Here is a 23,215-nt window from a genome sequence, read left to right on the forward strand (position 1 = left end):
CGGCGAATGTCAGTGGCGAGTGACGTCCGAACCGGCCGGGGTCAACCCCCCACCCGCCCCAACTCGGCACAGGGTCGCAAAACTTCCGGAATCGAAGAAGCTCCCGGCTCACCGAGACTATTTTTTGCGTGCGCCTAGTTCGTTGTCCTCCCCCCGCATCCCCGCTTAGCACGCTTGGCTACGTACGGTTGCATGTGGGAGCGACGCGTCGGACGCCGTGCCAAAGAACACGTGGGTACAGCCCGGAAAAACACAGCTCGCTCTTAGCGGTTCTTCCGCAGTAGAGAGCTTTCTTGTACCTGTATCGAACTTTTTCAAACTACGCTTGCACTGTTTGTCATTCCCGTGCATTTCGTTTCCGGCTGTCAAACGCCTCGTTTGTAAGCCGCGCGACGTTCCTCAAGGACCCTGCACTCGCTCGTTCTCTGCAATATCGACGTTCCTGTTTGTTCCCATTGCTACCGTGCTCACGCAGCGCCACGCATCTCCCTCGTGAAAATAGCAGCCGGGCAACTGGCTACACAGGGCCATCCGTGAATCAAATAAACTTAAACTTCTACAATTTCCCCACCCTTCTCTAAACTCAGGTGCATTGCGTTTGGGACATATGCCCGCGGAGTTTCTGTACCCTATCCCTACGTCGCGGTTTGTGCTCTGTTACCAGGGCTCCTATTGAAATATAATAATAATGCAAACTTCTACAGTTTCCCAATTTCTGAGTCCCGAGTGGAGCCACATCGAGTGCCGTGCCCGAGTCCACGACCCCCCCCCCCTCCACCTGTCCTTCACGGGCACCCGTTACCCAGGGTGCAGTGCCGGTCGCACGTTGACGAGTCGCCCTTGTCAAAGGTAAATGCCGATTTGTCGATGCGGGGTTGGGGGGGGGGGGACCCTCTTCACGTTGTCCGGCCCCGCGAGATGGAAAAGATTACGCGGCCAGATCACAGCTGCGGGCCGGGTGTCGCTCCGGTGGTGGGAGGGGGGGCAGCGGCGAGGACGCGTGTGACGCCCCTCCATCGCGATGTGCCACACGGTGCCACGCGCGTCGAATTCCACGCTCTCCCCAACCCAGGCCCCCCCCCCTCACCCGTGCCACATGGAATGTCAGCCTCACGCACACGTGTGCGTATGTGCGTGCGAGCCGGGATGAACGACTGGAACTGGTGAATTATTTTTTAAGGCGGACGGGATGGTGGGGGGGTTGTCGATGTCGCTAGCGAGTGTGTAGGTGGTGCAACTGCATTTGGGGGGGGGGGCACATGGGCCACAGGGACCGAGGTGCGGTGGAGAGAAATAGTTGGACACAGAAGGGCCCCCCATTTCATCCCTTGCACCGGAGTCTTAGTCAATGAACGCCATGCCGCTGAGACACACACATTCACATATATATGCATTGGATGAATATGTATGTTGAACTTCTTTCGCAGCGTACGTAGCCAACCGCACTAATCGGAGGTGCGGTGGAAGGACAACAAACTAAACACAAAATTAAGTTCTAAATAAATTAGTTTGCAATCTAATAGAGACCCACAGGCTCACATAGAACCCCATCGACTTACATGGGGCCCATAGAACGACAAAACGACCCACAGCCTCACATAGAAACCCATGGCCATCTCACAGTCCAGTAGTTTTGGAAGTTCCACTTTTTTTTTTACGCAATCCACCAACCCTTGTTTCTGTAGTGGTGATACGCGCTGGGTGTATATGTCGTGTGCCAGCGCGTATGTACGGGTGTGTGTGTGGTGACGCGCGCTGACGGGGAGGAGCAGGCGTCAGTGCGCGGGTGGGGGTAGTGCTGCTGATTGGCTGTGTGCCGGTGACGCGCCCAGAGGGAGTGATCGGGTAGCAGCGCGGTGTGATTGGTCGGAGAGTGGAAACACGCGCTGAGCGGAACCGGATCGTGGGGATAGCGCGTGGGGATTGGGTAACGGAGGAGCGGTGCCGACGTTGAGGTCCGCACCCGCTCCGTCTCCCGGGAAGAAGGGGTATATAAGGTGATGCACAGAGGAGCAAGGGGCAGAAGTGGAACCATCTAAGAATGAAGACGAAGGTGTAGAGATAGAGCCCGGAGAGGAGAGAAATGGAGAGTAGAAGAGAGTAAGGTATAGTGTGTAGCCAGCGAGATAGAAAGGTCTACACGAGCTGAGTAATGTATAGTGTGTAGCCAGCGAGATAGAAAGGTCTACACGAGCTGAGTAATGTATAGTGTGTAGCCAGCGAGATAGAACGGTCTACACGAGCTGAGTAATGTATAGTGTGTAGCCAGCGAGATAGAACGGTCTGCACGAGCCGAGTATGCATACGGTGTAGCCAGCGAGAGAGAACGGTCTGCACGAGCCGAGTATGCATACGGTGTAGCCAGCGAGAGAGAACGGTCTGCACGAGCCGAGTATGCATACGGTGTAGCCAGCGAGAGAGAACGGTCTGCACGAGCCGAGTATGCATACGGTGTAGCCAGCGAGAGAGAGGCAAAGTCTACACGAGGCGAGAGAGGAGAGTGTAGCAGAGGCGCAGAGTCTACACGAGGCGAGAGAGGAGTGTAGCCGAGGCGCGGAGTCTACACGAGGCACAGAGAGCCGGCAGCACAGAATCCTGAGTCAAGAGAAGTGCGGTGTGAAGAAGAGAGGCCACGCGTTGTATTGTTACAAGTCAAGATTTAATAAAAGAAGTGTGTTCCCGTCAAGGAGTTTCCTGCCGTCATTTTCCAATACTTCATCTGGCGTCAGAAGTGAAACGGGCTTCCAAGTATGGAGACGAGGAAGACCCGTAGGACCCACGGGATTGACCGCGAGGAAGACCTGGACGACTCGGAGCCGCTGGTGGCGGGGGGTGAGGAAGAGGACTTGCCCACGCTGCAGGGTCCGTCGACGGCGCCGGCCGAGCGACCGGGGACAGACGCCGGGCTTCGTGAGGCGCACTCCCGACTGGCGGAGCTGCTGCTCGCCGCCGCGTCCATCTTGGCGGAGATCAGCTCGTCGGGAGGAGCGGGGACGGTGGGGGACATTTTACAAGGTCGCCCCGCAGATTCCCGCCAAAACGAATGGGGGATTCCCGCCATTGCGCCTGGGCCTACTTTTGGCGAGAACGGCGAGCGCCACGTGGTGGTGGGTTCCCAAGCGCGCGCATCGACTTCATCAGCGCGCGAGGGGGTCCGCCATCTTACGTCTGCTGCTGGAGCCGCCATCTTAGACACCGACGGACAGGCGGAGAGGAACCACGAGGCGGATGACTTCATTTTTCAGCAGCGCCTGCCCACGTTGTCAGCCTTCAAGGCGGAAGGCGGAGACTGGGGCCAATTTCAGCGAAGGTTTTTGGCGCATCAAGAGATGTCAGCGTGGTCCGATGCTACGGCGCTGCGGGCATTGCCCGCCATGCTGGACGACGATGCGCTCGCGGCCTTCAGGGCTGCACGGAAGTCGGACCGCTCCACGCTGAAGGATGCGCTGGGTTTGTTGGCCAGGGTCTACGGGCCTCCCTCTACATGCCGCCATCAGTTCTACGCAAGACGGAAAGCGGCCACGGAGACCGCGCTGGCCTATCGCACGGCGTTGCTGGCTCTTGCTGATGCTGCGTTCCCTCGGATGGACGAGGAGGGCCAAGACGCGATGGTTTTGGAGCAGCTGCTCAAGTTGGCGCAGGACCTGGGGGTCCCTATCAACACAGCTGACGACATTGATATTTCTTCTTTGAGAGTCGCCACGAGTATTCAGGCGCACGAGGCCCTACAACGGAAGCAGGGCGTTGGTTGCAACGCTGCTGTCGTCGCAGCCCCGGGGTTGGTGGTCGCCGAACCCCAAGTCGTCAGCCCACGAGAGGAGGCGTTCGCCACGGGACGACCAGGGGACTGGAGGCCGGGGGCCCGGTCGCCTCTGCGATCGGCCCGAAAGTCGGAGCAACCAAGATCTACTCCGACCCTCGTCACGTGCTATAACTGCGGCCTCCGGGGCCACGTGGCGTCCGGGTGCCGCGCTCCGCGGCAGCGCGCCATGGGAGCTCGGCTGGACGACGACCGAGAGCCCAAGTCATCTCTACAATCCCCGGCAAGTCGCGGCACCTCACACGCTCGGCCTGTTTATTCGGCACACATGGGACGCCGCGTTGCGGCGGAGGAGGGCCGGTTAAGGTTCGGGGATTCGGTTCGGCGAGGGGGGTTCGGCCGGGACCAGGGAGACATTGAATGGGCGGAATTGGGGCATAGAATCGTGGCTGCTTCGGCGGGTTCGTCCGTTGTTACGGGATCTATTGATGGGGTTGAGATTAGGGTGTTAGTGGACACGGGGGCATCGGCAACTATTATATCGGACCTCATTTATAATATTCTTCCAGTCCAATGTCGTCCGCTGCTTCCAGTGGATGTGCCATTTTACGCCGCTAATGGGGGATCGTTGGGCATTATCGGTCAGGTTAGGGCGTCCATTTGCATTGGAGATATCAAATTGTCGGGGCCCGTTTTCGTTTCGTCTTCTTTGGCAGTTCCGTGTCTTTTGGGCACTGACTTTTTGGCTAAAATGCCCATTAAAATTCTTATCGATCAACGATGCATTGAACTGCCATCGGGTCGCCGGATTTCATTTTTGACGGGCCCTACTGACATTCGGACGGCGTGCGCTACGATACAAGCGGTGGCGACGCAGACAGTGCAAGTGCCCCCGGGTTCACAGATGTTGATTCCCCTCCGGTTGCGAAAACCATGGGTGAGGGAGGCTTCGGGACAGAGTATGCTTTTGGGTCCTTCTAACAAGGCTGTCGGGGGTCTTGATTTATCGGTGGCTCACACTTTGGTGCGGGCTGACAGGGATCCGTTTGTGATGGTTTTGAACGCGGGGTCGCGACCAGCTGTCATCCCGCAGGGCACCGTGCTGGCTCACGCGGCGCAGGTTCCTGGGGATGATGGGTTGGTTGCGCAGGTGGGCTCGAGCCCCGCGCGGAACGTTGAGCCAAGGGAAGACCTTGAGTGGGTCCATTCGTTATGTGCCGCCTCGGACGATTTGTCGGCGGCGCAGTTGGGTGCGCTGCGCGAGTTGCTCATTGAATTCTCTGATGTATTCAGTAAACATAAGTATGACATTGGGTGCACGGATTTGTTGCACCATCACATTGAAACGGGCGATGCGGCGCCGGTCAGGCTAAATCCCTTCCGACTGAGTCCCGTGGAGAAGGAACATGTTCAGTCGGCTGTTAACGATATGCTAGAAGCCGATATTATTTCACCCTCCTCTAGCCCGTGGGGAGCGCCTATTGTGCTGGTTAAGAAGCAGGACGGGTCCCTGCGATTCTGCGTTGATTTCCGTCGCCTGAATAAGATCTCTGTGGCTGACGCGTATCCGCTCCCCAGGATGGATGAGTCCCTCGATGCATTGTCTGGTGCGCGATATTTTTCGACTCTTGATTTGTTATCGGGGTTTTGGCAGTTGCCGCTCGACGAAGAGTCGAAACCTAAGACAGCATTTCGGACTCCAGGGGGGCTGTTCCAGTTTAACCGGTTACCCATGGGACTTCACTCCTCTCCAGCGACGTTTCAGCGACTTATGGAGCTGGTTTTGTCGGGCTTGCAGTGGGATACATGCTTGATTTATATGGACGATGTCATTGTTTTCAGTAAAACGTTTGAGGAACACCTCCGGCGATTGAGAGGGGTGTTCTTGCGAATGCGATCGGCTAAGTTGAAATTTAAACCGGCCAAATGTCACCTCCTTCGTAGGTCCGTTAGATACTTGGGTCACATTGTCGATTCTTCGGGGATCTCCACCGATCCCGCGAAGACGGATTGTGTCGGTTCGTGGCCGACACCTACGTCCGTTTCCGACGTGCGTAGTTTCATCGGGTTTGCTTCTTATTATCGGCGGTTCGTTGAGCACTTCGCCACTATTGCAAAACCCTTGCACGCTCTAACGGCGAAGGGAGTGAAGTTCAAATGGGGACCGGAGGAGGAGGCCGCGTTTCGCTCCCTCCGGGACGCCTTGGTGGGTGCCCCACCCTTGTGTTATCCCGATTTTGCCAGTCCCTTTTTGCTGGACACGGATGCTAGCAACACGGGCATTGGGGGGGTGCTATCCCAAGTCGTTGGGGGTGTCGAAAGAGTTGTCGCCTACGGTAGTAGGGTGTTGTCTCCGGCGGAGCAGCGCTACTGTGTCACCCGTCGCGAGCTGCTTGCCATTGTTTTTTTTGTGCAGCAGTTTAGGCCATATCTGTATGGTCGTCACTTTACAGTCCGAACGGACCACGCGGCGATACAGTATTCATTGAGGGTCGCCCAGCCCTCGGGCCAGTTGTCGCGTTGGTTGGAAGTCCTCCAGGACTATCAGTTTACGACTACGTACCGTAAGGGGTTGCGACACACGAATGCCGATTGCTTGTCGCGGTTGTTGCCTTGTGATGAATGCGCGTGTTTGTCGGGATCGGCGCGCTGTAAACCGACGCTGGGGGAGATGGGGGCACTGGCTGCGACAGCGGGCGCACCGAGTGGGGATGATTCCACTGCCTCTCAGGGTCGGGACTCGCTGCTCTCGCTGTCGCTCAGCGAATGGGGCCGCCTCCAGATGGCGGACAGCTCGCTGCTAGCATTGCGCCGCAAGGTTGGGGGTCCCGAGGGGGACCAGGAGCGTACCGGCTCCTATGTACTTGAGCGGGGCGTGTTATTGAAATGGGACAGTTTGTCCCGGCGGAACGCACTCGTGGTGCCTTCCGCTGTGAGGGGGAGGGTTGTCTTGGCGGCACACGAACGCCTCTTGCACTTGGGAGTTAACAAGACGCTTGCCCTGCTTCAGCGTGACTATTACTGGCCGGGAATGGGAAGTGATGTGGTGCATATTCTGAAGGGGTGCGTTGAGTGCGCCAGGCGTAAACCACCGGCCGTGGCAGCTAATCCACCGCTGCAATCTATTCAGGTCTCGCGTACCAACGAGCTCGTTGCACTCGATATTTTGGGGCCCTTCCCAGTCACGCCGAGAGGGAATAAATATTTGTTAGTGGGGGTCGAATACTTTACCCGATGGCCTATGGCGTGGCCTCTCGCTAACCAGTCGGCAGCGGCTGTGACGGATGCCTTCGTCCAGGGCTATGTCCTGGACAAGGGGGCTCCCGAACGCCTGCTGACCGACCAAGGTAAAAATTTTTCGAGTAAATTGTTGCAAGAGGTGTGCGATCTGTTGGGCACCAAGAAGGTGCGTACCTCCCCGTACCACCCGCAGACTGACGGGATGGTGGAGAGACTCCACAAAACCTTGACTTCCATGCTGTGCCAGCAGGTGTGCGAGGCACATGTAGATTGGGACCTGCAGGTCCCGGGAGTCCTTGCCGCGTATAGAATGGCCCCCCATGCAGCTACGGGGTTTTCCCCATTCTATTTGATGTACGGTCGGGAAGCTGACCCGCCAATAGAAACGCAACTTGGCCTGTCCGCTCCACGAACTAATTCTAATTTGGCAGAACATATTAAGTTTAATATTCATAAGCTGACAGAGGCGAGGGAGGCCGCACGGCTTAATTCGCGGGCTCGCCAAATTGCTAATGAACGGTTGCGGGCACGGAAGGTGTCCATGCACGAATGGAAACCAGGTGACAGGGCCTGGCTGCATTGCCCTCAGGCACCCTTGGCTACGTCGCCTAAATTGTTGAGACCGTGGAGGGGACCCGTGGAGGTTGTGCGCGTTGCACGGCCCCAGTGCGTTCAGATAAAGTGGGGAAAGCGCCGGTGGTACGTTCACCCCTCCCGACTGAAACCGTTCTCGCCTCCATATGGCCTCCCCTTGTGTCGTGATGGCCGGGCGTGTGACGTGACCGGCGACCCAGAGGGGGAAATGTCTCTGCCTGATCCACACGTATTGTCGCCTGATCTGCTCCCAGGTGTCTCGGAACTGACAGCTGCCGATCACCGGCGGCCGGATCTCCGCGGCGGGGCCGGCCCTTTCAGGCCCGTTCCGCGCCGTCTGGAGCGGCCGGAACCGCCGGACGGTCGTCAGTGTCCCGCCCCATACGATGGACCAGCCAGACGGACTCGCGCCAGGTCGTGCTACTTTGCATGACCTGCCTCGTGAGGAGTCGGGGCAGTTGGAGCGCCTCGTCACTGCGTGTAGTCGCAGGGACGTGGGGCGCGTTCGTTTCGAATTTGCTCGTATCGTGTTATTGTTGACTTTTCGCGTTCATTGTCAATCTGTACATAGTTATTCTTGTTGTTGTTGTTGTTGTGTTATGTTACGGGGCACACTCGGGGGGTTATGGGGTTTTTTTTTGTTGGTTGTCGTTTTATCGTCGTGGTTGGTTGTTGTTAGCAGCCGGGCCGGCTGCGAGCTATGTGGGAGGGGGTGATGTAGTGGTGATACGCGCTGGGTGTATATGTCGTGTGCCAGCGCGTATGTACGGGTGTGTGTGTGGTGACGCGCGCTGACGGGGAGGAGCAGGCGTCAGTGCGCGGGTGGGGGTAGTGCTGCTGATTGGCTGTGTGCCGGTGACGCGCCCAGAGGGAGTGATCGGGTAGCAGCGCGGTGTGATTGGTCGGAGAGTGGAAACACGCGCTGAGCGGAACCGGATCGTGGGGATAGCGCGTGGGGATTGGGTAACGGAGGAGCGGTGCCGACGTTGAGGTCCGCACCCGCTCCGTCTCCCGGGAAGAAGGGGTATATAAGGTGATGCACAGAGGAGCAAGGGGCAGAAGTGGAACCATCTAAGAATGAAGACGAAGGTGTAGAGATAGAGCCCGGAGAGGAGAGAAATGGAGAGTAGAAGAGAGTAAGGTATAGTGTGTAGCCAGCGAGATAGAAAGGTCTACACGAGCTGAGTAATGTATAGTGTGTAGCCAGCGAGATAGAAAGGTCTACACGAGCTGAGTAATGTATAGTGTGTAGCCAGCGAGATAGAACGGTCTACACGAGCTGAGTAATGTATAGTGTGTAGCCAGCGAGATAGAACGGTCTGCACGAGCCGAGTATGCATACAGTGTAGCCAGCGAGAGAGAACGGTCTGCACGAGCCGAGTATGCATACGGTGTAGCCAGCGAGAGAGAACGGTCTGCACGAGCCGAGTATGCATACGGTGTAGCCAGCGAGAGAGAACGGTCTGCACGAGCCGAGTATGCATACGGTGTAGCCAGCGAGAGAGAGGCAAAGTCTACACGAGGCGAGAGAGGAGAGTGTAGCAGAGGCGCAGAGTCTACACGAGGCGAGAGAGGAGTGTAGCCGAGGCGCGGAGTCTACACGAGGCACAGAGAGCCGGCAGCACAGAATCCTGAGTCAAGAGAAGTGCGGTGTGAAGAAGAGAGGCCACGCGTTGTATTGTTACAAGTCAAGATTTAATAAAAGAAGTGTGTTCCCGTCAAGGAGTTTCCTGCCGTCATTTTCCAATACTTCATTTCCAACACGCTGGTTCGCAGGCGTGCAGCACCATAGCCATCTCAATGTACAGGACTGTGGTGCAGTATAACACGTGTGCAGAACAGCATACCAACGACTATTATTGCACAGTGGGTCGCGCATGGGGCTGAGAACACGGTGACCCGAGTTCAATTCCCGGTTACGGCGAAGTGATATACGAACCGATCCTGAGTGTCCCGTTCAGCAACTCGGACGGACCGGCATGGTGAAGTATGGTCAACAAACAAGCCTCATGGACAATACGGCGTGGGGAGGCCTTTGTCCAGCCGTGGATGTGCGTGGTGTTCACGCCTCGGTTAAAAAGCCATCAAAACAGGAGGAATGTGACAGCGCACTGGGATCTACGGATGAAATTGCACCTTATAAATGTTAAATATTATTATTAGCTAAGCTGTCCTGCAGTTTATGTCAGCATGAGATGCGGTCGAATGTGGAAAGTTTATACATCCAAGCTGCATTTATAGACATATTGCACTCTATTGTTTATAAGAAGCCGTGTGAAAACATTCGCAGCAATGCCCAAGAGGCTACAAATGGGGAAGTTCAAGTTTCAAGGGTAATTTGTTTAACCAGGTGAGAACGTGAAGAGACCAGGCTATCGTCTCATATGCAAGAGTGAGTGAATGAGTGGGTGGATGGATGAGTGACTGAGTGAGCGATGATTCTGACCATGCTTGTGGTTTATTTTGTCGAACGGATGCATGAGTCACATGTGTAAAGAGTGAGTGAAGAAGTGAATGAATGAGTGAGTGATTATGCGTGCGTGCTTAATTTTTGCCGAACCAGGTGCATGAGTCACGTTTGCAAGAGTGAGTGAATGAGCGAATGAATTGATGAGTCAGTGAATTAATGAGTGATGATTGCTGATGATGCTGCGTGTGTCACTTAAGTTTATTTTCAGGTAATATAAATGTATCGTGTTGTTCTTTTGTTGAACCAGGTGGACGAGTCTCATTTGCAAGAGTGAGTGAATGAGTGAGCGGATGAGTGAGTGATGATGATGATGCTGATAATGCTGTGTGTAGTTAGTTAACTTTACTTTGTTTAACCAGGTGGACGGGTATCATTGGCGAGTGACCCTCGACGGAGGTCACCACGAAGACAAAGGCAAACACGAATAGGAGATCAAATCAACAAGAAGAAAACAGCAGCGTTCAGCGATGAGGAATTCAAAGTAATTTCCCCGCAGTGCAAATCAGCTCGGGGCAGATCACCTCCAAGTGGATTCACGGCACAAACTTCAAAAGGACACTACAAAAGCGTTAAACATCAAAACAGATCCATAATGGAGTTTTTTTTTTGGGTCAGATCGCGTAAATATATAAATGTGTCCTTAAACCCGCCACCACCCGACACCAGGTGGACACATTTATATATTTACGCGATTAAACTAAAAAAAACCTGTATTATGGATGATATTGGTCGCGAAAGCCTACGTGTTACACCAAAACAGATATGGGGGTGACCTTAGCGCTAACACGTAAACAGACGAGAGAAACACGAGTCTATTGCAACTGCAAGCGAGGTTATCACAAAGAATCGACGGTTGAGCGTCAATTTAAATGTGAAGGGAGTGAGGGTGGTGAGGGAACTGTGTGCCTGTGGGTTTTTTTTCCTTCTGTCAGGATAAAGCATCTCTGTTATTTTACGCCGCGACCGTTTCCAGCGCACGCGATGAAAGAGAAACCCCACTTTCTCTCCTGCGCCGACACTTGCGGATGATTCCTCTGTTGTTGCAAGAAATCAGAGGCTCTCTATGCCCGGCTTTTCTTTTCAACCTCCTCCCCGCCCCCCACCCTACGTGCGTGCAAGCTCGCGCTCGGCAAATGTGTGAGTGTGTGTGGGTGTTTTTGGTGTAATAACAATGCGCTTCGCAACGAACACACAGGAGCTCCACTTTAAGTCCAACTCAAGTCTACCTACGCAGTGCCGCCCGACTCACCCCGACCCCACCGCCACCACCAATTTTTTTTATTTTATTTTACAAGGTAAGGGCCCATGGAGGTATTTCGCTCTTTTTTAGAAGCGACCCGGCCCATCAAAGAATGTTAGCCCAGTGAAGTGGCCGTTTTTCATCACGTGGAAATTTACCGCAGCCCAAGCACTCGAAACGCACGTTGATGTTGATTCTAAATGCGGAGGAGAAAAAACCGGAGGACCCGGAGAAAAAATCCACGCGACCACGGGGAGAACGTGCAAACTCCAGAAATACAGGCGTCAGGGTCGGGATCGAACCCACGACCTCCTCTTGCCGAAGGCTTTGCACCCACCCCTCGAAATTCTTACTTTTTCTGCCAAGCCAGAAGTCTCATTACATTCCGTCCCACGATTCACATTTGTTTAAAGCCTGTTCAACAGCGCCCGACTGTGTCGTGCACCCCCCCACCACCACCCACCACCGCCTCTCTTAAGTTTTCGTACGAGCACCTCCTCGGCCCCCCCATCCGCCCCCTAACCTCCCACCATTAAAAGAAGGTCACGCGACGGCGACATGGGCCAACCGCCAATCGTTTTGGGTAAGGCGCTACTCTCGGAGGAATCCCAACCAAAGATCTCCCTCCGGTGAGATTCTCAGATTCAGTTTTCTTCTGCCGCGTTACTGATCACCTTTACGACGGCCGCTGTGCATCGCTGCCCCGCTAGGGGGGGGGGGGCGAGGGGGGGGTAATTGAGACCTGACCACAGGAAGCTTCGCGCGCATTACTCCTTGCTGCCTGTTTAACGACGCGCGACGTCTAAGCATCTGTCGCGACTCTCCCGATTCCGGGAAACACGACAAATATTTCACGCATTTTACCCGCAGAATGTTTCCAGTTGGAACGGCGTGGTCATACACAGATCGATAGATCTGTGAATAAATACCTAAAACGGCTACTCTGAGCATCTCATAACGGAGGGACCTCTATGTGCTACCCATGGATGTGGACAAAGGAAATGTGGTAGGAGCTGAGCGGTGAGACTCCGACGCTCCGATATTGGGGACATTGCAGAAGAAGTCCTGCGCCAATGTCTTTTCAGGATTGCAGCGGCATGCGCCGTTCAGCACGACAATGCCCGACGTTTCGCTCCATGTGCTCGGAGCTTCCTCTGTGACTACAATTTGTGGGAAACGAAACTTTGGACAATCGTGCCAAACAGCAAGTGGGGGGAGTGGGGGGGGGCTACAAAACCCCAGAGTCACCGTCGGAGAGAGATGCTTGTCACGAGCGTGGGGGGTTGGGGGCTGGGAGCCATCGCACTGGAGGCTTGACTCGGGTCTCTCTCTCTTGCAAAAGACATTGTGCGTGCGAAATGTTTTGTCTTGGCAAGAAACAAAAATGTCGCAACTTTCTTTTAAGCACATACTACATCCTAGTCCCGAAAATTGTCCTGGGGGCTTTAAAAGCAAAAGGTGACTCAGGCCAATTTGTATCTCAACCGCTGTTTATCGGTGTGTGCGTGTGTTTTTTAATGAAGCCATTCAATCACAACAGCCATTCACCGGTTCATTAGACGATATTGAATAAAAGACAACGAACTGAATGGGAAAATTGTTAACATCCTTCGGGCGGCTGAAACACATTTGCAGAATTTTTGCATTTGATCACTGCCAGCGTTTCTGCTCTCGTCTCGACCCTGAGCCTGATTAAAAGCATACTTTGTTCCGCAACGCTTTGCTGATACGCGAAGAATAATACGCTTCCATCAGCTGTGGAAAAACACCTCCACAACAGACGCTACATGTACGGGGGCATACATAGATTATAATCTCGCGGCAAACCTTCAACAAGTAATCACTTCGGCTTTTATCGGAGCTGGATGCGATTTGCCCCTTAGCTATTGTCAAAGGCAACGTATTTTGGCTTCCGCCAAACCGTTTCACTCAACTGCAGCGTGCGTTTCATCTGGAGTCTAGACCATGTGGATGTTTCCAGGGGGCCCCCACCCCGCTCCCCCACACCCCACCCCCTCAACACCCCTCCCCTTCACCATCCCTGCCAACGATCCGGGGGCATTAAAAGCCGCCCTCTTCCTCCAACGCGATGCCGCACAAGCGTCGGTAGCTCTAGCGAGCTCGATCAGCTCGAAAAAGATTTAGGGGGAAAAAAAAAACCACGTAGAAAAAAATTCCCGCTCTCACCGCATTCGAGGTTAAACACCGCCTTCGTCGATTAGTTAGTTCATTATTTTCATCTCCCCCCCCCCCTTTTCTCAATTAATTCCCTGCTGTGTGGAGGCCTTGCTGGAAAGAACGCATCACGGATGTATTCATTTCCCTCCCGCTACTATAGCGTAGTTGGTCTCGGCGACCAGACATCATCCCCCTCAAGCGACATGCCCCCCCTCCCTTCTCTCCCCCCACTTACTTTTCATCACATTCAATGCGATGAGTCTAACTTGGGTATGTTCTCGCATCCAGGCGCTCCTCTTCCTGTCTCTGCGTGTTAAACTAATTTCTTTAGAACTGCTTGTTGTGTTTAGTTTGCTGTCCTTCCTACCGAGCCTCTGAATAGCGCAGTTGGCTACGTACGGCGCGAAAGAAGTTCGACATCACTTGCATAATTACGAGCATGTTAACACTGCACGCTTATTTGCACACCTTTCAAGTTGAATCTTCTCGATAGATGTCGACGTTCCTAACTCCTAGCAGGGGAATATTAACACCGATTGAAGCTCCCTCCATCGGCACACTGGAACGTTGCGTTTCATTGCTAATTTAAATATAAAACAAACATTTCCAATACAACTCTTGGCCACCTCTTCACGTCATCACTTTGATCCCGGTTCACCGCCAGGCGGAGTAACCCTCGAGTACACGGCGAATCGGGGCGACCGACCCGGGCCCCGCGTTTCGATATCACGGTGTCAGATGTCACTCTTCTGGTTTAGTCTGAAGGCATGGTGGGGTGGGGGGCCCACTGTGGGATTTGGCCCAGACCCCGCACCTCCTATGGACGGCCCTGATCTCACAATCTCTGTCGTTGTACATCGCAGCACGTGGAGGTTCAGGCGGAAGACAAGTCTGCACGATAGCACCTTCATACCACCAACTGCGCATGCCTACGGTGTCATCAACCTACCTACAACTGCTGTGATATAAGTACATCATATTTATTTAAATAACGAACGATACTTTTCAACAGGCACCCCATATTTTCAAACTCGTCGTTATTCACGTGCCACACCACCAAACCTCGTCACAGCCCAGGCCATCGCGGACCACGAAGACCAACTACGCTGGCCACGCGATAAGCAACAGATGTAATACGTCTTGCCGAAAGCACACATCTTTGTCTCGGGCAGCGGCGTTTTTTTTTTAAACGGGCAGCTGCACACACTGTCGACGGCCCCAGCGGACAATGATGTAGACAGGAACACCTGCCCCGAACCCTCTTGCCCAGCGACGGCATGGCATTGCATATTGCCGGGTCAGTCAGTCCCTCCGTGTGCGTGCCGTGCCAGGCGAGCGCGAGTGCCGAGAGGACGGCGGGGTTCAACGGGATGGTGTATGGCGATTACTGTATGCCGTGATGAAACTATCACGATGCCCTCTCCTCCTCTTGACGCGCAGACGCGCGCCGGACTGACGACGTCCATGGAACGTGAGGTTACCGCGCCTGGCCACCGTGGAAATGACAAATGACCTGCTCCGAGTGAACGTTGCTACCGGTCGGGCGGGCGGAATTCAGAAACTCTCCACTCTCTCTCTCTGCCGATCCACACTCAAAATATAGCTTAGCCTACGCGCCTGGCCACCGTAGAAATGACAAACGGACCGCTCCGAATGAATGTTGCCACCCAATTGACTGAGGGTTGTCGGGCGGGCGGAATTCAGAAACTCTCCACTCTCTCTCTCTGCCGATCCACACTCAAAATATAGCTTAGCCTGCGCGCCTGGCCACCGTGGAAATGACGACGAGCATTGCCACCCAATTGGCTGAGGGCATGCGGGTGGGCAGAATTTAGAGACACTTCCTTCAACTGTCTCTTTCTGCCGATCCACACTCGAGATATAGTGAAGCCTTGGTACTGGGCGCACGGCTTGAGCAGTCCATCAGTTACGCAACCTGGCATCTGGGAATTCCAAACGAGACATAGTCACACGTGTAAACCTCCGGCCGGTTTCTCAGCTCCACTGATAGGGACATTGCCCCAGGCCCACCCGCATTATTTTTCTGTTGCAATGTTAGTGTGTTATATATTTTCCTCGAGTAAGGCAATGCATTCCTATTATAGATATGCCTCGTGTTTCCGAATTGCATTTCAAGATGCAGTCACATTTAGAAGGTATGTGAATTCAAACTGTTCTGTAAACGCGATTGAAATAATGACAACATGGTCGGGTCATTGCCCTAAATGTCAGCATAATATGTCACACATTGTCCTGCGGAGGGAGCTGGTAGGAACGTTGGGTTGCTCGGTCAATGGCCAGGGTCAACGGCGGCGTGGTGTATTCCGCAAATATGCCCGACTGTGAGGGCGGGCACAAGCCGGCGTGAGTAGGTTAAACGTTGAGTTTTATAACGGCACCACGGGGTGACCAGCCTCTCCCCACCCAGCCCCACCCTCCCCACCCAGCCACTCCCCACCCTCCCCTCCTCACCCAGCCTCACCCTCCCCACCCAGCCCCTCCCCACCCTCTCCTCCTCACCCAGCCCCTCCCTCCCTACCCAGCCCCTCCCCACCCTCCCCTCTCCACCCAGCCCCACCCCTCCCACCCCCCACCCAGTCCCACCCTCCCCTCCCTACCCAGCCCCACCCTCTCCACCCAGCCCCTCCCCACCCTCCCCTCTCCACCCAGCCCCACCCCTCCCACCCCCCACCCAGTCCCACCCTCCCCTCCCTACCCAGCCCCACCCTCTCCACCCAGCCTCTCCCCACCATCCCCTCTCCACCCAGCCCCACCCCTCCCTTTTTTGGATGCACGACGGACGGACGGACACAATAATCCCCTGTGGGCTGGTGGAACCAGGAGGTTCCTACCAGTATTATTTTGTTATGAAGACAGTGCGAATGATGATGGTGGTGGTGGTAGCTCAGGTCTTTTGCTTCGGTGAGCTCTTAATTCATAATTGCTATAAAATCTCACTAATTATTAATATACGAGAGATATCCATGGTTAAATCATCTTGAATGCCCCCCCCGCTCTCGTCAGACATAGGTGGCTAAGCATGTTTGAGCCTGGATAGTGCTTGGATGGGTGACCACCACCCTGCATAAAACAGGTTGTAATAGGCTGCGGGGATGCACGGCTGATGTACAGTATTTCTAGGCTGCCACGAACTAATACATTTATTAATCAAGGCTGGAATTTAATTAAGTTAAGTGCAAAACCGAATTCATTATGATGGGTTTTTTTCCTGTGCAACCCACTGTCAGCTCACCACTGCGCTTGATAACTAGGTAAATCGCAGATGGTTTAAACCTGGATTCAAACTCAAACCCCAAGAGCTCAGTGGTGCTGGCTCATCAATATTAAATAGTGGGGGGAGTGGGGGGGGAGTGGGGGGGGAGTGGGGGGGTGGAGTGAGGGAGTGTGGGCTAATCATTACGTGCAACTGGACATATTATAACAACATTTGATGAAGCAGTGCATATAAAAACAAGCGGCACGCAGAGATGTATGCGAGCATGAAATTTAATTACCGACAATTCAATTAAGACGGTGGGAAAGGCCTCCTATTTTTTACACTGAGCGTGGCAAGCCAGACAGATTAAAGAGGAGTGATTTTAAATACATGGAAATTTTCCCGGCACCGCGAATTACAAATTGACGCCCAACAACGCAACTCGATTTAATTAAGGCAAGTAGCAAATGAGCTGTAAAATCAGCTGATGTGGTCAAAGAACGCAAGAGCACGACTCACAGCGCTGGCCAGCCTTGTCAACAGCGCAACTCATATTTTACGACTGAAATTTATGACTGAGAGCCTGTGTAACGCAGTTAAAACGAACATGCGTTTCGTATCACTCCGCCGTATCGCTGCACGCAAACGCAGTAAATTGTAGCTTATCTCTCCTGTGATCTTTGCTTTGCCACGAGTCTGAAAATAGACAGTCTAAAGTTGTTTTCGCGAAATCCATTGTGTACATTCGACGCAGCCTCTGGCTTGCGTTTTTAATTGTGGCCTATTTTTTCGCTCTTCCTATTAACCGCATTTCAAATTATCTGCTACCCTGCCACAAATCGACCTGCCTATAATCCGCACAAATGTTAGCGCCTATTTGCGGATAAGAAAAGTGATGGAAAATTCTTCCTAAAATCCGTGATTTGCAACACTTATGCGGATATGAGGAACAAAATGGGCAGGTTGGTGGTTATAATAATAGCATGGGTCAACAGTGCCACCATATCAGGCCATACAACGGTCTCTCTGTGTATATACTTTACTTCATGGAGAATAAGAGCCTCTTCAAACGACTTTTATTTTATTTAAAACGGCTAACTTCATCATCATTATCAGCAGCCATGACCAATCCACTGCCAGATGAAGAACTTACCCACCGAGACTGTATTAAAAATAAAGTTTCAAAATACTTCGTAGAATGGAAGTCAGACATGGAGACACCGCGACCGCCAACCTTATTCGAAACAACAAACTTGTCGCGGTAAAAGAAAAAAAAGTCGAAAGCCTTTGTCAATCCACTATTGAATGAAGATACGGCCACATTGGTCGTGTGGGAGGTGGGGGTCGTTTGACCATACATCACCGTGGCTGGCTCGCGGCGCATTTGCGAAGGCGGTCACTGGGGTTTCAAAACTCGGTGAGCTAACCGCTGTCCCACCGCTCCGCTCAGAACTCATTTCTGCCGAGTTATAAAAAATAAAAACATTCGTCGAACAATAATTTTCCAGCAGCCCCCACCCCCCAGGCCCAGTTCAGCAGCTCAATTGTACGTTGCAGCCCAAGGACTGAATACGTGCTCATCTCTGTAACCCTGGATACGAGCCCATCTGCACATGTTAAATGTTTGCACATTGCGAGGCTAAACATCCCCCCCACCTCCTCCCCCCCCCCTATTATTACAACAAAGAAGCCCACGAATCAGTCGCCTATTCTTGTGAACAATGAAAAAAGGAGCCTTTCTTAGAAGGGGTTTCCGCTTTACCCACTTCTCAAATGCTTACAATAAAAAAATCACTCACCAGCAATGCCGTTTTTGTTATCAATACATCCGACAAACGCACCACATAAATTTTTTAAACCTAACCAAATATTTGTTTCTCAGCTTCACTTCGGATGCCAACTTGAAAAAGACAAATATATATTCCGGGATGTGTACTTATGAAATGTTACGTGACCCGAGTTGAAATACATCAGGTCGACGTTATCCACTCCCCGAGTGCCATCGATCGATCGACGCTCTGCAAATTCACGGAGGCACTCAGTTGGTTTCCTGGGAGATAGAAAAAAAAAAGTCCTTACGTCCAAATTGTAAAGCACATTAAAGTGATTGCCAGAAGGTGGTTGAGCAAATATGGACCCACGCCCCCCCCACCTGTTCTCCGTGTGTATGGGAATAGAGTGTTTCCCCCTCGCACGTGTGGGTTTTCTCTCCGCTTCTCCGGTTTACTCCCATATGGAAACACCCATTCATTGGCCTAAAACACCTTCATACATAAAGGACCACAGAGCTTGGGGGAGGGGGCGGGGGGGGGGGGAGTTGGCACCAGTTCACCGCCTGACTGCTGCCTCTCTTCATGGCCTCTTTCTCCGCGAGCCAGAAAATAGCGGGCACGTTACACAAGCTGGAATTGTTGTTAGAATCGCGTGGGACTCGTCTGACCAGAGAGTAAACCCAAAGCGTCCCTCACCGTCCACTGCTCGCTATTTAACGGAGTGAGCTGTAGGTCAGAGTGTAGCTTGTGTTGACAGCAAGATACATTAGGATTGCCTTTAGAGTTAGGGGGAGTCTTTGTGGTGCAGTGGAGAGCAAATTACACGGGTCATCTAAATGCCACCAAAACCTTATGGTGATATTTACCTTTGAGGAATGATCAACTATTTCCTCTGCTTCTTGCAACAAAAGGTTAGGTTTAATTGCTTTGATCCGGCAATCACCTTTTAGTTACTCCTAAATATAAATAGAGTATGAATATTTTCCCCAGGTGGTTATATGGCACAGGCATCATCATATGGCAGAGTGCAGCAAAGACAAGACGTCATTTTTCACCCCTTTTCCACCAGCACATCCGTGCCACGCCAGTTCAGGGCTGGCGTGGCTCGGATGTGCCGAGCCAGACCCAAACCGTGCTACACTGTTCTCACAGGATGTCTCAATCTTAATTAAATCTGCAAACTTTTTTTTTATTTCAGCACTGAGCTATTTAGCTCTTTTTGAAGCAACCTGGCCACAAATGATAGCTCAACGAAGTGGCTTATCACGTGGAAATTCATTGCAGCCAAATACCCCAAACGCATGTTTCTAAATGCGAAGGGAAAAGCCACAGAACTCGGAGAAAAATCCAGTGTGACCACGGGGAGAACATGCAAACTCCAAATATACAGCAGGCGTCAGAGTTGGGATGGAACCCCACGACTTCCTGCACACCAGGCGAGGTAGTTAACATCTCGCCGCCGCGGCACCCGAATCTGGTACTGGACGAACCAGGGTCAGCAGCGGACGGTTCTTACGACCAGTCCGTTGCGTGCAACATCACCGCGTCACCTACACACGTGCGCCTAGACTTGTTCATTATCCGCGCGCAACGTCAGCGGCACGGCTCAGCTCCTGCAGTAGAAAAGCAACCGGAGCCGCACTGGCCTGGTTTGACGCGGGCCCCCGAAATAACCGCACCTCCGATTAGCACGTTTGGCTACGTACGGTGCGAAAGAAGTTCAACGTACATACACACAAACAAAAATACACTTAGCTCGGAGTTACAGTGGTGGGGTGGTGGTGGGTGGGGAGGGGTACGACAGGTATGAATACAGCACGGGTGCAGTATGAGGAGAGAGTGAGGCATCATAATCCCTACGATGGCACGAGTTGCCCACACTGGGTGGCACGTGTGGGGGGCAGTTGGTAGTGCGGCATGGGCAGCGCAGAGGTACCGTGCTCGGTGAAGACATTGCAGTGCAGCCCGTGTCGAGAGAGCTCCCTCTTGACGCCGCCTTTGCTGTCGGGGAGGATGGACCACCTGTGCTCCCCGAATTTCGTTTGCTGCTGCCCCATAAAATCGCTCCACCCGGACCACCACCCACCCCCCTCACCTGCAGGCCTGTTGCGTTTTCCACACGTGTGTTTGGTGTGGAGTGTGTGTGGAGTGGTGTGTGTGTGTGGTGTGTGTGTGTGGGGTGTGTAGTGTGTGCGTGTGTGGGTTGTGTGTAGTGTGTGTGTGGTGTGTGCGTGGTGTGTGGGTGGTGTGTGTAGTGTGTGTGTGTAGTGTGTGTGCGTGGTGTGTGCGTGTGTGTGGAGTGTGTGGTGTGTGCGTGGTATGTGGAGTGTGTGTGTGTGGAGTGTGTGTGGTGTGTGTGTGTGGAGTGTGTGTGGTGCGTGTGGAGTGTGTGTGCGTGGTGTGTGGTGTGTGTGTGGTGTGTGTGTGGCGTGTGTGGTGTGGTGTGTGTGCGTGGTGTGTGCGTGTGTGTGGAGTGTGTGGTGTGTGCGTGGTGTGTGTGTGTGGTGTGTGTGGTGTGTGCGTGGTATGTGGAGTGTGTGTGTGTGGTGTGTGCGTGGTGTGTGTGGTGTGTGTGTGTGGTGTGTGTGGTGTGTGGGTGGTGTGTGTGTGTGTGGTGTGTGCGTGGTGTGTGTGTGGTGTAATGTGTGTGTGTGGTGTGTGTGGAGTGTGTGTGTGTGGAGTGTGCGTGGTGTGTGTGCGTGGTGTGTGTGTGTGGTGTGCATGGTGTGTGTGGCGTGTGTGGTGTGGTGTGTGGTGTGTGCATGGTGTGTGTGGCGTGTGTGGTGTGGTGTGTGCGTGGTGTGTGCGTGTGTGTGGAGTGTGTAGTGTGTGGTGTGTGCGTGTGTGTGTGGTGTGTGTGGTGTGTGCGTGGTGTGTGTGGAGTGTGTGTGTGGTGTGTGTGGTGTGTGTGTGGAGTGTGTGGTGTGTGTGGTGTGTGTGGTGTGTGTGGTGTGTGTGTGGTGTGTGTGTGTGGGGTGTGTAGTGTGTGCGTGTGTGGGTTGTGTGTAGTGTGTGTGTGGTGTGTGCGTGGTGTGTGTGTGGTGTGTGTGTGGTGTGGGTGGTGTGTGTGTGTGGTGTGTGTGTGGTGTGTGTGTGGGTGGTGTGTGCGTGGTGTGTGTGTGGTGTGTGGGGGGGGCGGTTAGCGGAGTTGTCGGCACGCAGCGCTACGAACCCGGCAACCCGGGTTCGATTCCCGATCATGGCCAACACCGGTGAAGATTATCTAAACCGGTCCCGGGCCTCCCCTAGGGCGACTCAGCCTCAAATGAGTACCTGCTGCGGTGTGTAATCATCCCCCGTGTAGCCTTCACAGACGTTTTGGGATGTTTGTACATCACAGCACGTGATAACTTTAGGCTGAGTCGACCTATGGGAGGCCCAGGACCGGTTCAGTTACTTGTCATTGGCGTTAGCCGTGAGTGGCAATCGATCTCGTGTCGCCGAGTTCGTAGACTCTACACACAAAGACAAAGATCCCCCGTATAGCCTTAACATACTGTCGGGGCAAGTGCTGTGAGTCAGTGGCACCTATGAAAGCCGGCACGATGCATGCCACTCACATTCAGATGTTCACACAGAGGCTGCATTGAACATTAAACACGCGCTACAACATACACACAAGATACAAGTCAAACACACACACGCAATGCATTCCAACATACATGACCACGTTCATTCTCACACGTTACAGAATGCGGTGCATTCACAGTAATGTGTCCACGTGTGTGAACATGCGTTGTATGTGTATGGCTGTATGTGTTAGACCGTGGAACCGTTATCAGCACACGACATTTATGTAGTAGTAATAATAATGAATTTACATGAGTGTGTATGTATGTTAAACGTCCTTCGATGCAGCGAGTGTATGTGGCATGCGTGTGTGTGCAATAGTAAATGCAGTGGTTTAACGCGTGTGGATGTAGCCTTAGGTGCTTAAACATAATGTCAGACGAACGTACGTGTGTTAACATGTCTGCATGTACTGCATGTAAAGTGTTGAACTCAGTTGCGTGCGTGTAACATATGAATGCGTGTAACGGCGTGTTTTAGTGTTGTGTGTTAGAATATAGTGACGTGTGCTTTAAGCAGAGGTGGGACCAAGTCATTGTTATGCAAGTCCAAGTCGAGTCGCAAGTCATCAAATTCATGACTCGAGTCTGACTCGAGTCCAAGTCACATGACTCGAGTCCACATCTCATAGGTGGGACAAAGTCATTGTTATGCAAGTCCAAGTCGAGTCGCAAGTCATCAAATTCATGACTCGAGTCTGACTCGAGTCCAAGTCACATGACTCGAGTCCACATCTCATAGGTGGGACAAAGTCATTGTTATGCAAGTCCAAGTCGAGTCGCAAGTCATCAAATTCATGACTCGAGTCTGACTCGAGTCCAAGTCACATGACTCGAGTCCACACCTCTGGCTTTAAGTATGTGTAACAGTTTACATGTGTCAGTGTGTATGTAGTGTGTCACATGTATGAAGTGTGTAATGTGTAAACAGTTTACATGTGTCAACGTGTGTGAATGTAGTGTGTTACATGTATGAGTGAAGTGTGTGTAACGTGTAAACATAAGAGTATCGTGTCTTGAAACAGTTACATACATTCACACAATATTCACACACACACACTAAATGAAAGCATGTTTCACAAGCTACATTTAAACACATTTCACACGCATTAATATACAATAAACACGCACTACACACACAGCACACACTACGCTACGTATGTTCAAATACACGG

The 23,215-nt window shown here is 52.9% G+C and overlaps 1 protein-coding gene across 1 annotated transcript in view; it reads right to left on the reverse strand.

The window, feature by feature from the left end:
• ABL1 (ABL proto-oncogene 1, non-receptor tyrosine kinase) overlaps positions 1–20,572 on the reverse strand; it is a 101,643-nt gene extending 81,071 nt beyond the window's left edge. Inside the window, exon 1 of the mRNA XM_078616012.1 lies at positions 20,408–20,572. Within this exon, the coding sequence (XP_078472138.1) occupies positions 20,408–20,528 (121 nt within the window). The 5' untranslated portion in view covers positions 20,529–20,572. The remainder of the gene's footprint in view (positions 1–20,407) is intronic.
• Positions 20,573–23,215: the final 2,643 nt, after the last annotated feature.

Source organism: Lampetra planeri, chromosome 49 (assembly GCF_965212315.1).
Source record: "Lampetra planeri chromosome 49, kcLamPlan1.2.h2, whole genome shotgun sequence".
Taxonomy (NCBI): Eukaryota; Metazoa; Chordata; class Hyperoartia; order Petromyzontiformes; family Petromyzontidae; genus Lampetra; species Lampetra planeri.